This window comes from Ammodytes marinus (assembly GCF_949987685.1).
Source record: "Ammodytes marinus genome assembly, chromosome: 10".
NCBI classification, from domain to species: Eukaryota; Metazoa; Chordata; class Actinopteri; order Uranoscopiformes; family Ammodytidae; genus Ammodytes; species Ammodytes marinus.
In genome coordinates, this window is record NC_137214.1 from 22,009,426 (window position 1) to 22,025,164 (window position 15,739).

Sequence of the window (15,739 nt, forward strand, 5' to 3'; positions counted from 1 at the left end):
CCCCCCCCCCCCCCCCCCCCGCACCCACACACCCCCACACACACACGATACATGCGTAGCCTAATTCCACCTGTGTGGGGGTGACCACGGGGCGCTGTGTGTGACTTATGCGCTGATAAAGAGGTGGGTGATCGATTCGCCTGGCATCGATTTATTCAGTTTCAGCACGACCGCGGTGGACAGCTCCCACCAAAGAGCCTCTTTCGCTTCAACTTACGCGTTCTCCAAAGAAGGCACCAAAGAAGCCATCTGGGAAACACCCGTATCTTAACGCTCGTTCTTTGGCGAACCCTTCTTTCGACCCTTCTTTGGCCCCAAAGAACGATCGATTCTGGGAAACGCGGCCAAGGTTGGTAAGATTGGTAAGGTTTGTTTCTCCCCTGGAACACGTAACAATAATTGTGGAATACGATCATTGTTCCAAAATGATATAGTCTCTGTCCCATATGTAGTTGCCTACTGGAATAATTGTGTAGCTGACATCAATTGGAAAAAAATCTGGACTTTACCATCAACATTTTTGATCACTAACAAAATGAAAGAGGTATCTTTTAAAATTATACACAGTTACTATCCCTCTAAAATATTTTTGCAAAGATTTAAATTAGATATAGATGTCAATTGCTCATTTTGTAATATGTACCCTGAAGATGTATCTCATTTATTTTGGAACTGTTCCCACTCAAATCTTTTATGGAAAGATATTTGCACTTTTATCACTCGTTTCATTGACCCCAATTTTCCTTTTGTGTTGAACATATATTGTTTGGTTTCTTTAATTACACCCCTAGTCAAACAAACCAATTTTTTATTATAAACCTTATTATTTTATTAGCTAAATGGCATATTCATAAATGTAAGTAGTACTCTAATCAGAAACCTCTATTTATTGTGTTTGAAAAAGAAACCAAGCAATATATGAAAAATATTATATACTCTAAAAATAAGAAAGCTATCAAAACACTTTATGTATGTCATTTATATAATGTTTTTATTTAATGTAATGCTGTTTTTAATTTTTGTATCTGTATTTTAAAAAAGGCCTATCGGCCAGTTCTGTAAACTACCCCCTGGCGGCTGTTGCATTGCTTATTGTCAATAAAAAAAAAAGAATAAAAAAAAGACCTGTGTCCGCCTGGTGAGGCATTTATTTCGGATACTTTTTCATAGAAGCCTCGGTGGAGAACCAGGCTGACAGCCGCGCAACCTGAACACTCTACCGTCAAATACAGGGTTAGGAGTTAAAGTTATTGGGGTATGAGATCAGCAAATAAAGCTGGTCAAATAACTAAAAGAAGTCCCCCGCTAGGAATATTGAATTAACTTGTTTTTTTTTTGTTTTTTTTATTTATAGAGTATTGCATACATCAAAACATTGTTTACAAGTTATGTCTTGTTGTTGATTACTGAAAATAAAAAACAGTACAAGTGAAACAATCAATGATCGTAACCAGCAAAACCTTAATACTCCCTTCTGTTTTTTTTTTTTTTTTTACTTTTCTAGAACAATGTAACAGGGATGCATTGACAATAATAATATATCAAAGAGAGAGAAGAGAAAAATAAAAAGAAAGAAAGAAAGACACCTTTTGAAGGGGGATAACCTAGCACCTTTTAGAGTGGGTGTATTTTTACATCAAATAAATAAGAAAAATTGAAATAGGAAAAACGTAGCATGTTTTTTCTAGACTAGAAATAATAGACATAAATAAGAATACAAACAAAAACAAATACAAATAAAAAGGGCAACAATCCATCACATGTAGGGGTTCGGTTTGGGAGATTTTTCTTCCCTTAATCCATCGGAGCTATATAATTTGTCTGCGTCTTTTTCATGAACAAAGTCCAATTTTCCCATATCTTAGTGAACTTGTCCATTTGTAAATTAAGTGAGAAGGTTATTTTTTCCATCAGATAAATGTCATTAATTGTGTCTGCCCATTCTTCTAATGTGATCGGGATGCAACCAATGTCTAGTAATGTTTTTCTTAGCTACTGTTATCATTATTTGAAATAAATATTTATCAATATTTCTCATAAAAAAGTCAGCTTTACCTAGAATAAATGTTTCGAAGTTATTAGGAATTTTCGTGTGGAATATTTTTTCCATTGTTTTATGTACCTCTGACCAAAAATGTTTTAACCCTGGGCATTCCCAAAATATATGCCAATGGTTTGCATCCCGATTTCCACAGCCTCTCCAGCATTTAGAGTCTCCTCCAGAGTAATGGGCTTTTAGTTTTGGAGTAATAAAAAATTCCTTTGATACTGTTTCTCTGCCTGATCCACTGAGCCAGCGGCTCAATATACAGTCAAGTGCGAAAGTTTGTGAACCCCTTGAACATTTTGGAATTTTATTTATTGTAACCATCATTAATTCATTTTTATCAATACCAGTATTTTTTATATGAAATAACAGATGTTTGTTTATCAATTCAACATTTTTCTTTTCCAGAAATCAATTGTTAAAACAGATAAAACAAATTATTTGACGAATGTTGTATGTGCAAAAGTTTGTGAACCCTGAGCTGCATTGCTTAAATGGAGCAGGTAAACACAATCAGATGGGCCAAATTGAGTCATGAAATGGACCAATGTAGTGAGAGATCTTTAGGGAAGAAATTGGGCTGCACTAGATACAACAGAGATAAAACCAGGTCAGTTTAGGCTCACCAAAGTGAACCCATACAGGTCAGACATGCTAAAAGGGGAAACAATCTCAGAGGATCTCAGGAATAGAGTTGTGATGCTGCACATTTGTCTGGGGACAGCTATAAATTATTTTAAAAAAAGTTTGAGCTCCATCGGTCCACCGTGAGGCAAATCATCTACAAATGAAGAGCTTTAAGAGTGACTGAACATCTGCCTAGAAGTGGACTTCCTTCAAAAATATCCACAAGCGCCACAAGATAAGTGATTTTTCAGTTAAAAGCCAACCCAAACATTACATCTGGTGATTTGCAGACCTCTCTTGCAGCATCTGGGACAGATGTGCATGGTTCCACAATAAGAAGAAAACTCAGTCAACATGGCTTTCATGGGATGGTTGCTGAAGAAGCCTCTGCTCTCAAAAAAGAACAAAACTGCTTGTCACAACTTTGCCAGAGAGCACCTGGAGATACCTGAAGTCTTATTCTGTGGACAGATTAGTCAAAAATTGAACTGTTTGGTCATAACCAAAACCGCCATGTTTGGGCAAAAACGCAATTCTGCCTACCACCTAGAGAACCTTCTCCCAAGTGAATAATGGTGGTTTCAAATTGTCTGCAAATCTCCAGGTGTAATGTTTGGGTTGGCTTTTACCTGAAAAATCACTTTTCTTGTGGCGCTTGAGGATATTTTTGAAGGAAGTCCACTTCTAGGCAGATGTTAAGTCACTCTTAAAGCTCTCCATTTGTAGATGATTTGCCTCACGGTGGACCGATTGAGCTCAAATTTTTTTTTATGAATTTATAACTGTCCCCAGATAAATGTGTAACATCAAAACTCTATTCCTGAGATCCTCTGAGATTTGTTTCCCTTTTAGCATGTCTGACCTGTATGGGTTCACTTTGGTGAGCCTAAACTGACCTGGTTTTATCTCTGTTTTATCTAGTGCCGCCCAATTTCTTTCCTAAAGATCTCTCATTACATTGGTCTATTTCATCAACCAATTTGGCCAACCTGATTGTGTTTACCTTGCTCGATTTAAGCAATGCAGCTCAGGGTTCACAAACTTTTGCACATACAACATTCGTCAAATAATTTGTTTTATCTGTTTTAACAATTGATTTCTGGAAAATAAAAATGTTGAATTGATAAACAAACATCTGTTATTTCATATAAAAAATACTGGTATTGATAAAAATGAATTAATAATGGTTAAAATAAATAAAATTCCAAAAGGCTCAAGGGGTTCACAAACTTTCGCACTTGACTGTATAATGCAAAAAGAAGTGGTGACAATCCACAGCCCTGCCTAGTACCTCTTTCTAACTTAATAGATTTTGATAGATGTCCGTTTATTTTAATTTGGGCGGATGGGTTATTATAAAGAGAGCTGATACCTTTGATAAAATTTTTATGGAAGCCAAATTTTTCAAGGACCCTGTACAAAAACTCCCAGCTTACTGAGTCGAAGGCCTTTTCCGCGTCTAGACTAACCAATAAGGCCTGTAAATTTTGTTCTTGAATATGGCTTAATATACTTAGTGAGCGTCTTATACTATCATGCGTTTGTCTCTGTGAAATAAATCCAGTTTGATCTGTGTGAATAAGCATGGGAAGGACTGCTTCGACTCTTCTTGCTAGGATTGATGTATATAATTTATAGTCGACATTAAGGACAGAAATTGGTCTAAATGATCCACAGTCTAATCTATCTTTTCCCTCTTTGGGGATTACTGATATAGTAGCTTCTCTCCACGTAGGGGGGACAATGCCTTCTTTTAATGCTTTATTAAATATATGGAGGAGGCTTGGTTTTAATTCAGTCCTAAAAGTCTTGTACCATTCGGAGGAGAATCCATCCGGTCCCGGAGACTTGTTGGATTTTAGCTTAGAAATCGCTTTATCCAATTCTTCCACTGTTATGTCTGCCGTCAATTTATTATTTTGGTCTTCGATTAAGGTGGGTAGGTTAAGAGAATCTAAGAATTGTTTAATATTTTGCTCCCCCTCCAATTGTGGTTGGGTATATAATTGATTATAATATTTTTGGAAGGCTGTTTGTATTTCTTCTCTTTTGAATACCAAGGTCTTTGTATCCGGGTCTCTAATTTTATAGATAGTACCGTCTGCTTTTTGTTTTTGTAATTTTCTCGCTAAAAATTTTGCAAATTTTGTACCAGCTTCATAGTATTTTTGTTTTGTATAAATCATATTTTTTTGTATCTCTTGAGTATATAAGGTATTTATCTCCCTCCTGATGTCCTTTAATTTTACTGCCACATTTGCGTTTAGGTCCTTTTTATGTTTTGTCTCAAGCTCTCCCAGTTCTTCGTTTAATTTTACTAATCTCAGTTGTCTTTCTTTCTTTTTCCTTGCACAATAAGAAATTATTTTCCCCCTTAGAACAGCTTTTAAAGTGTCCCATACAATTTCTGAGGCAACTTCTCCATTATTATTTTCTTTAAAGAATTGTTCTATTTCTTTCTTTATTTGTGTTTTAAATGGCATATTATTAAGGATACTTGAGTTCAATCTCCATAAAGTATTTCCTACTTGGCTGTTTATTTGAATTGTTACCATAACTGGGGCGTGGTCTGACAAATCAATATTTCCATGTTCACACTGTTCCACTCTATGATGGTCTCTCTTGTAAATAAAAATATAATCAATTCTTGTATACACGTCATGAGGATGAGAATAATCGGTATAATCACGCCCTGTCGGGTGTATTTCTCTCCAGAGATCTATCACCCCCAGTTCTGACATAAGAATTTTAATTTTTTTGTGAGTTGAGGTTTGAGTATTCATCCTCGAGGAGTCTAACCTCGGATTGATACGTATGTTCCAATCACCCCCGCATATAAGGATGCCTCTTGCTTCTGACATTAAATTAAATATTTTCCTATAAACAGAGATGTGACTGCCTGGAGGAATATAAACATTTAGTATTGTTATTTCAGTATCTTCTATCTTCCCTGAGACCAACACATATCTTCCTTCTTTATATTTTATCTCTGAGGTTTTCTCAAACGGGACTCTATTGGATATCAAAGTGGCTACTCCTCTTCTATGGCCTGATTTGTATGATGAGTAAAACACTTTTGAAAATCCCATCCTTTCAAGTTTTTCATGCTCAACTGAGTTAAGATGAGTTTCCTGTAATAATGCAATATGTGCTTTTTCTTTTTTCAATTTATTCAGAATCTTACTTCTTTTTATTGGGTTAAGGAGTCCATTTATGTTATATGAAATAATCTTAATTTTTTGGTTATTTGTCATAGGCTTTTTGTGCTACGTTGATCCCATCCTGCCTTCTCCCTCTTGGTGGTGTTGTTATTTTTTTAAGAACATTATGCATCCCAAAAACATTTATGAACCTTAAGAACAAAACTATATACAAAAATAAGATGAACTTCAATCTTATTAGAACCATTCTACCTGTTTTAGCGTGCGTTGCTTCCTTTGGTGAGGCTCGGTCTAATCGAGTCTTTCTAGTGCCCCTGGTGTTAAGGCACTCATGAAGGGAACATCCTCTCTTTCCAGAGAGTAGCCCTAAAAGATGGTTGCATATCGTCCATTGACATGCACACTGCATCTTTGTGTCCCGACTACTTTCTAGTGCTATCTGTAGGAGTCCTCAGTATTTGTAACTCAAAAGAAATCAGAACTGTCTCAGCCCTCGCAGTTCAAGCTAGGAAATACACATTGCTTATAACAGTCTTATAGTTCCAGGTTAGCTCTTAATAGGTCCACAAAAAACTATATTGTTCAATTAAATCAGGTTGCTAGGCTTGAACCACATAAATCAGGCTAATATTTACTTGGTGGAGTGTGTGTTTCGTTTGAATTCCTGCAGTTTTTCTCTGATGGACCGCTGTCTGGTTCTCCCTTCTCGTTGCGTCTCTGCGGCTGTGCCCGCTGTCACCTTCGGGTCCCCGGCCACCTGCCATGCCGAAATGAGTTGAAGCTCCCGGTCATCTTGGTCGAGTGGTGCCGTGATGACCGGTAGTCCCCGCGAAGCCATGTCCTCCGTTGCCTGCGCCGCGCTCTGGTACAGCTGGATGCCATCGTTATAGTAGACTCGAAGTTTTGCTGGGTAGGGGGTTTGGAACTTGATTTTCCGCTCCTTCAGTATCTTCTTCGCCTCAAAGTATTCAAAGCGATGTTTAAGCACCGCGGGTGGATAGTCATGGTCTATGAAGAAGCGGGTGTTGTTGTAGTGAACAGATTTCTTCTGCCATGCTCGGCGGATCACCTCTTCCTTTACTCTGTAGCTAGCAAACTTAGCAACAATAGACCGGGGCTTTGACCGTGCGTCCCCTGGTTTAGCTGCCTGAACTCGGTGAGCTCGCTCGATCCGGACCTCCATGACCATTCCGGACCATTATTCCTCATTCCGTGTCTCTGTTGCGACCTGAGTTCTCCTACTTGCTTTCTTACTAGCTCTGCCCTCTGCCATATTTGTTTCAGTTCGTTGTTTGGGATATTCTCAATGTTTTTAGGGCTATTTTCTTAACAAGTCGGGGAGCGCAGAAGTCAAGCAGCCATCTTGTGTCACGTTCAAGGCGGAACCCGAATTAACTTGTTTTTAATTAAATAATCACAATCGCGTTTACGGAAATTATATTAATCTCTGTGGTGGCAGATTTTGCATATGATATATCTCTGGACTCAAATGTTGGAATACTTATTAATGCAATAGGAAACATTTGTTATTATCTTGTATAGACTTATAAGTGTAATGAAATATATTGAATGTTGTTTAATTGTAAACTGAAATGTAGATTCCTCAAATGCGTATCCAACAAACCACTCAGAAGGGCCACACCTCTCCTATTGTACTATGCTCAGAACTCCCCCGGTGCCATCTTCAAACTGTCCCCCCCACCATTCCCCCTCACATGACTGGCCAAATTGAGAACATTGCATTGTTGTTATGGTGAACTGAAGCCATTGTTGTATCTTACACCTGTCTGCCTCCCAACCGTCTCCCCCTCCTTTCTCCCACCCAGCTTACCTGTCTCCTACCTCCCCCCCTTGCCTGTTCCTCCAACTCAGATCAACCTGACCCCTCCCATGTTTTACAATAACAATGTATAGGCTATATTAGAACTGTCTGCCTCTCAGCCTGTCTCCCCTCCAAACCACTGTTAGACGCCTCCCAAATGTCCTTAAATATGTCATGACTTTAAGAGAACGTGGTCACTCTTTGCTGCACGTAACATGTGCTGGAACTAGTGACCACTCCGCGGAGTTTTCTTGCTATATTAATTGAAAATAAACCTTTTGCTACTACACACGTATCACTCTGCTTGATTTTCTCACCACATCTCAAAAGGAATCTAGTTGTAGTCTTGCAATATGAGACCCCTGTCTTTTCAAAATCTCACTCTGTGACTGAAAACTAATGACTAGTTGTCTTCAGGTGTGAGTTGATTGTCTTTAGATGTAAGGGGGTTTCAGTCTTCAGTCTTTTCAAAGTCTTTTAAAAGTCCTCTAGTGTAAACCCAGCATAAGAAGATGTACATTTGTTGGAAGCACAAATGGCCTCAGAGCATGTTAACCTGTTTTTCTTGAAGCTGAAGAGTTTTTCTTGTTTGGCAAAGTAGACATCCAGCCACCACTGTATGTCACATGGTCAGCCAAAGTAAACGCCACTGTTCCGCTACTGAATAACAGCAAGGACTCTCAGGAAAGGTGAGTACAGCACATTTCATTCGGTGGTGGTAATCTTAATCCCTCAAAAGACTGAGAATATTGTCTACAATGTAGCCTATTAATGATCATTGTTCTTAAAAAGGTTATTTTGCCCACCTCACATCTAGTTACTGCTCCTGCACCTGTAAAACGTTCCGGTCACCCACAGAATCCTTGATAGTATTTGCAGTTGATAAAGGGACATTTACATAACTAGCATGTGGAGACTGCAGGCTGCTGTGTTTCTTCACAATCGCTGAACCACATTTGGAATATCACAGTCGAATTTAGGAAATGGTCAAATGAATTTGGAGTGCTGTTGTCCTGAGGAAGAGTTTCCCCCTCACTGTATTCCTATTTAGAATGTTCTTTTAAATAATATTCTTGATATAACTTAAATAAAAAACCGATTTCCTTGTAAATTGTAATTAGCTCAACTTCCTTTGTGGAAAATCGTAATTTTGGAATGACAAAATGTAATAATTCACTACCAATGAGCCCCAGCCGCTGTGGTTATGGAAAGGAAGCCAGTCAGAAATGTAAATCAGGGGCCGTATTCACAAAACATTTTATCTTAGCGCTAAGAGTAATCCTTAGGAGCACTAAAAGTTCTTAGTAAGGAGTAATTTCTTAAAACCTATTCACAAAGCTGATAAGACCAAGTTTTACTAAGGAATGGGAGGGACTCCTAAACTAAGAATAGAGGGCGTGGTTGACCCTGTTGCTATGGATGACGTCATGTTCATTCCTTCAGAGGGAATGAGTCCCTAAGAGTGAATTTATGATAGAAACACTGTAGGAGATATCCATATTGTGTCGCTGTATTAAAGTAAAGAGTTTTTATATACAATTAATAAAGTGACTCTGATTTAACATGAAACCAAGATACTGCAGGGTTTCCCACACCTTCGTTCACAATTAGCCTACAATAGCGCCAAAGCTGCACGCCATGCACTCTCACTGTATTTCTCTCAACGGCGGACTATGCAGCAATAGTCAGACAGCGACAAATCAGGAAATTCACAATTTAGAAACAACAGCCGGCGAAATCGTAAAGTGCATGCGGAAGGAAAAAGGCGAGACGCGCAACTATACAGTAGCGGATCTGTGGAACGGAGGAGATGCTGCGAAGTGCCACATATGGGCCTACTCTAGTAGGAAATTAAGCCCAAACGTGACACCAACAGTAACTTTCAGTGCATCATAAACCCAAAGCAACTGCAGGAAAAGGAACTTAATAAATAATTTTTATATAAATATAATATATATAAACAGCTATTAAAGGTACCTTTTTTAAAGCTCACTAGCATTAAATCTCTCCAAAACACCATCAAATGGTTGTCTGTGATTTACTCTTAGTGACTTAGGAGTCCTCTCGAGGACTCTTAGCTTTTCATAGATTTAGGAGATAGTTTTAGCGCTAAAATGCTTTGTGAATTACACTTATCTTAAAAAGTTAGGAGTCCTAAAATTAGGAGTGAAACGCCCCTTATTTTTGAGAGTTACTCCTAAATCAGCACGTTAGGACCTACTCTTAGCCTTAAAATGTTTTGTGAATACGGCCCCAGGGCGGTAATAATTCTAAACTCACCAGTGTTGCAGTTGTAAAAAGAAAAAGAAAAAAAATGACCCAGGAATTCATTTATTAGGCTAGTAGTAGTTTTCTTGACACAAATTTAGCACTGTGTTTGGATGATACTTCTGTTACGTTTTAGCATAGGCCTGCACTGTAAATATTTTATTATTAATTATTACTTAATACATTTTTTATGTCATAAGGTGGGGTTATCCTGATTTAGTTTTGTGTGATGTCATGAACTCAAATTCCTATTGACTATTGTGAGGTAAAATGTACATTTTTAAATCAATTATTAAATCTCTTCACCGCTTTACTTGCTACTCATGATGTAGTTTTCAAAGTGATCAAATCAGTTTCCTTTTCTGCCTCCATAGATGATGAAGATGGTTTCCAATAAGAAGATTGTGGCCGTCGCCCTTCTATTCTTTGTTCTTGCATTCTTTCTGTATTTTAAGCATCTGTCTCCTGGTTGCCCATCTACAGTAGTTGATGAGGAACATGATGAAGGCATAGCTTCAAATGAAAAGCCCATAGTCCTGCTGTGGTTCTGGCCCATTGGTACCAAGTTTGATTTCAAAATTTGCTCTTCTTACTTCAAAATTGATAGCTGTGTCCTGACAGATGATAGGTCCCTCTACAGCAAAGCTCAGGGAGTCATTATCTACCATAAAGATATAGATTGGAATTTGAGGAACTTGCCAAAGGATCCGCGTCCAGCTTTTCAAAAGTGGATTTGGTTTCATGTGGAATCCCCGAAGAACACATTGAAGATACCAGGTCTGGACAACCTGTTTAACTTAACACTGAGCTACAGGAGAGAAGCTGACATTGTGGTGAGGAATGAGCTCACTATCAGGGACCCAGGAGTGAAAGATGACTTTGTTCTGCCCAAGAAAGACAAACTGGTGTGTTGGATTGTAACTAACAGAGCCGCATACACTGGAACAGCCGTGAGAGAAAAATATTACCAGGAGCTGTCCAAACACGTTAAGGTCCATCTCTTTGGAGGTATTGCAGGTCACGTCTTAGGCTATGATGAATATTACCCAACTCTTGCCAGCTGTAAGTTCTACCTCTCATTTGAGAACTCCGTGCACAAAGACTACATCACTGAGAAGTTGAATGGGCCCCTTGTGGAGGGGACGGTCCCCATAGTTTTGGGTCCTCCAAGAGAAAACTATGAGCAGTTCATTCCCTCTCACTCTTTCATTCACATAAATGATTTCCCTGATGCAAAGTCACTGGCAGAGTTTCTGATCGACCTGGACAAGAAGGATGAGGAGTACATGCGTTACTTTGAGTGGAGGGAGTTCTACACAGCCACCCGTCATCTCCTGTCGACCCAAAATGAATTCATTCATCCCGTCTGCCTCGCCTGCGACCACATGTCAAGAGACAAGGAGTTCAGCGTAGTACATGACCTCTATAAGTGGTGGTTTGTATGAAATCCTCAATGAGAACAATCTTTGACAGGAGCTCACAACTGTCAGGATTTTAATTCTCAATAATTAATGTTGATATAACCCCATCATTAATGCATATAATCAATATATCTTATATAGCCTAACTAACAATTAACCATTGATAAACATGTGATATAGAAAGTCGTAGAACTCTATACTGCGTTAAAAAGCTCCTTCTGTAAGAACTGAGACATCCCATGACATACTGTTGTACAATTTTTGACTTTCCCAAAGCCTCGAGGCCAACGAGTATCCTTTTCTAACAATGGCCCTCTGTAGGCTCGCTCACACCGGTAGTTTAGCAACAGATAAGACACCTTATTCTATCAAGGACACCAGCACAGAGGCGTTTTTCTCTCCCATATGGCAGATTCAACAATCCGGAAGACGAAAGAAGAAGGATGATTCAAAATAGACCAATCAAATGCATATCTGTACTTGTTATAATGTGTTGATGAAGAGAGAGGCTCTCACTTTTTGGCTGTTCGCTTGACCTGCATAACTGTAACCTGCTGAACATCATTTTTTCATTAAATACCATAGAACCTTTTTCGTCTGACTCCTCAAGCATTTTTGCATCTTTTTCTTCCTCTTAAGAAACGAACACGTTTTAATATTATAGTTTTATTACAACATAGGACTTTTTGGGGAGTGGAGAAAGACATGCTTAATCGCTGAAGCAATAAGCAGATCAACTGTATGTCAATCTGTAACATAATCTGTCTATTTAAATGTAAAGAAAAAAGTTAAATGTGGCTCACATGTTGAAAATATAAAAATCTTTCATGTTTGAAGACTCCCTTTTGATTACTTTCTAATATGTTATAGATTGAAAAAAGATTTTATGAAGTAAGTAAAATGTGAATGAATCTGTGAATACATAGTTTTCTTTGTAAAAAGCATTGGTGCTATGATGACTGTAAACTAAATGTCTGAGTTATAGAGCCATTGCCAATGTCATGGTTATTTGCATTTTTCTGTGCTTTCTATTTGCATTCATTATTGTGTCTCATATCCTGTTGCATGATTGAATATTGGATTAGGAAAGGACGGATGCCATTCTGCAATCACAAATTAAAAATGTTATGTTTATGATTATCAAAGTATAGCTAAATGAAGACACAGTCTACAGTTAGGAAATGTATCTTTTATCCTTCTGATTGAAATAAGTTTTGAAGGCATGTTTGTTCTGCTTTCCATTTATTGGAGAGTGACGAACATGAAATAGTCAAGGTCAATGCCAATTCCAAAAACCCACAGGACTTTAATAGGGTGAATGAGCAGATATCAGAAATACATTTGGTTCTGTACTTTACAAAACAATCAAGGCACCAGCTCCGATGATGAGTTACATTTGATAACACATTAGCTCTATTGGAATTGGTCCTTATTGAAACAAGGACAATAATGCAATTTGTAACCAGTGGCTGTGTGAATGTGTCTTTAGGTATTGCACTGTAACTCATATATTTCAGGGACAGGAAAGCTGATTATCTCCTTCTTATTACTTGTTTGGGGGAAATGGGGATATAGTTGGAGAGGTTTTGCTTCTGTGATTTCTTCAGTGATGTGTTTTAAGGTCTCTGGAGTAAGGCTGACCGATTAATCAACCTCAAAGTAATCAAAACTTTGTAGGGCAGATCTTTTTTTGAGCTGTATACTGTGTGTCACTAGACCAGGTCAGCATGTGGAGATTTATGGTAGTAAAATGGTTCTGCCAACATCAGCACGCAAAAGATCAAGTGTGTGTGTGTGTGTGTTCATGTGTGACTATGTGGTTTGGGTGAATATCAGAACAAATACTGCTGAGAAGCAAATTATATAGCTGACAGGAACCAATTCCATCTGAAGAGTTATGTTGTTCACATTTCACTGCCTTTAAACAGATTCAAATTATAACATACATTGAGTGGTAAAGGTTGACACTTTTAGGTATCACTTTTCAAACCCATAATGGTATTTCTTTAATCGTTTTGATATGGCTTTGACCGGATTGTGCTGGTTTGTGTTACATGCTTGGTTTAGGAGGCAAACATGTAAAACAAGCTCTTCTCTGTGATCCAGCCAGCAATGTTGCTATTCAATAAAGCTGAACAAATCTAAATCAGATCATGTTTCAAGTGACACAGATGCTACAGTAAATACCAAGCTAACTTGGTATTTGCAAGGAGGGTAGGTTGGCAGGGTGAGAGTCGTAGGGCTGCACAACTAATAATCCAATGATAAGGGGGCGCCCTTAGCTCAGTTGGTAGGGCGTCCCCCCCATGGGCCTCGGCCAGCAGCGGACCTGGGTTCGATTCCAGCCCGCGGTCGTTCTCTGCATGTCACTCCCCTCTCTGCCCCATTTCAACTCTGTCTCTACCTATCAATAAAGCATAACAATGCCAAAAAAATAATCCAATGATAAAGATGTTTGAATAAAAAATATATAGTAGTATTAAGTATTTGTAAATTCATAATTTAACTAGGATTGTGTGACCCGGGGCAGTGGACCATTAGCCTGGAGAGACCAGTCTGATCAGTCTGGCCGTTCTTCAATCTTCCCGGGGAGGAGCCCGAGCCTGACCACCTCCGTTGGTGGAAGGCCGCCCTTGATTGGTTCATGTAGTCGTCAATCAAGCCTCCTCCTAGGTAAGAACGCCGGTCCTGATTGGCCCGGGTAATTTCTTGACCGGCTCCTCCCCACTCCCCAGATCAGGCTGGTCTCACCAGGCTAGTGAAACATGATGTAACAGGGGAAGGGTTGCACTGTAGTTCCAGTGTTCAGACTTTACCTGAAGGGTCAGCACTATGTTCTCTGGCTGAGGGAGACCAGAGCAGATCAGATGAAGAGGGCATGCAGAAGACAAAGGCAACACAGCATCAAAGAAAGAGCAAAGCCACAAAAAACAAACATGTGGATAAAAAAAAATAAGAAATCAAATAATTTAAAACTGACATGCATATCCACATAGTTGCATATTGTAACACTGCACACAGACACACAGCAAATTGAGAGGAAGGTACAGAGTGATCTCTCGCTCTATTTCATAGATATCTCAGCGACTGTCAAAGAGCTAAAATGTCTTGGATTTTTCAAAGTCTGTCTCATTAAAACCCTGATGACATACAGTCCCCTTCATAAGTATCGGAACAGTGAGGCCAATTCCTTTATTTTTGCTGTTGACTGGAAACATTTGGGTTTGACACCAAAAGATGAATATGAGACAATAGCTCAACATTTCAGCTTTAATTTCCAGGTATTCACATCTAGATCTGATACACAACTGAGAAGATATAATTTTTTGAAAAGGAACACCACATTTTTAGGCAAGCAGAAGTATTGGAACAGATAGACTTTAAATAAATTAAAGTAAATAAATAAAACCATAATATTTTGTCGCAAATACTTTGCTTGCAATAACTGCATCAAGCCTGTGATCCATTGACATCACAAAACGTTTGCATTCTTCTTTTGTGATGCTTTTCCAGGCTTTCACCGCAGCCTCATTCAGTTGTTGTTTGTTTAGGGGTGGTTACTCCCTTCGGTCTCCTCTTTAACAGGTAAAATGCATGCTCTATAGCGTTTAAGTCTGGAGATTGAATTGGCTAGTCTAAAACCTTCCATTTCTTGCCCCTGATGAACTCCTTTGTTGTTTTTGCAGTTTTTTTGGATCATTATCTTGCTGCATGATGGAGCATCTTCCAATCAGTTTGGTTGCATCTTTCTTTAAATTGGCAGACCGAATGTTTCTGTAGACTTCTAAGTTCATTTTGCTGTTGCCATCATGTGTTACCGTGTTGTTGTCAAGATGAACCTTTACCAAAGTGATGGAAAGGCTAAAGTTTGGAGAAAGAAAGGATCTACTCATGATCCCAAGCATACAAGCTCATCTGTGAGAAACGGTGGAGGCAATGTCATGGCTTGGGCTTGCATGGCATCTTCTCGGATGGGCTCATTATTCTTCATTGATGATGTAACACATGATGGCAACAGCAAAATGAACTCAGAAGTTTACAGAAACATTTTGTCTGACAATTTAAGGAAAGATGCAACCAAACTGATTGGAAGATCCTCCATCATGCAGCAAGATAATGACCCAAAACACAACAAAGGAGTTAATCAGGGGCAAGAAGTGAAAGGTTTTAGACTGGCTAAGTCAATCTCCAGACTTAAACGCTATAGAGCATGCATTTTACCTGCTAAAGAGGAGACTTAAGAGAGTAACCCCCTAACACAAACAGCAACTGAATGAGGCTGCGGTGAAAGCCTGGAAAAGCGTCACAAAAGAAGAATGCAAAAGTTTGGTGATGTCAATGGGTCACAGGCTTGATGCGGTTATTGCAAGCAAAGGATTTGCGACAAATTAGT

The 15,739-nt window shown here is 38.7% G+C and overlaps 2 protein-coding genes across 2 annotated transcripts in view; one reads left to right on the forward strand and one right to left on the reverse strand.

Moving 5' to 3' along the window:
• Nucleotides 1–15,739, reverse strand: part of prom1a (prominin 1a) — a gene marked incomplete at its 5' end in the record, with an annotated part of 86,689 nt that overhangs the window by 46,249 nt on the left and 24,701 nt on the right. The window contains one exon of the mRNA XM_080035883.1: nt 14,163–14,189. Coding sequence (XP_079892009.1) covers nt 14,163–14,189 — 27 coding nt within the window. The remainder of the gene's footprint in view (nt 1–14,162; nt 14,190–15,739) is intronic.
• LOC307256610 (4-galactosyl-N-acetylglucosaminide 3-alpha-L-fucosyltransferase 9-like) lies at nt 10,309–11,370 on the forward strand (the record flags this gene model as incomplete). The annotated part of the gene is made up of 1 exon (XM_080035641.1): nt 10,309–11,370. One exon carries the CDS (start codon nt 10,309–10,311, stop codon nt 11,368–11,370), a length of 1,062 nt encoding a protein of 353 aa, XP_079891767.1.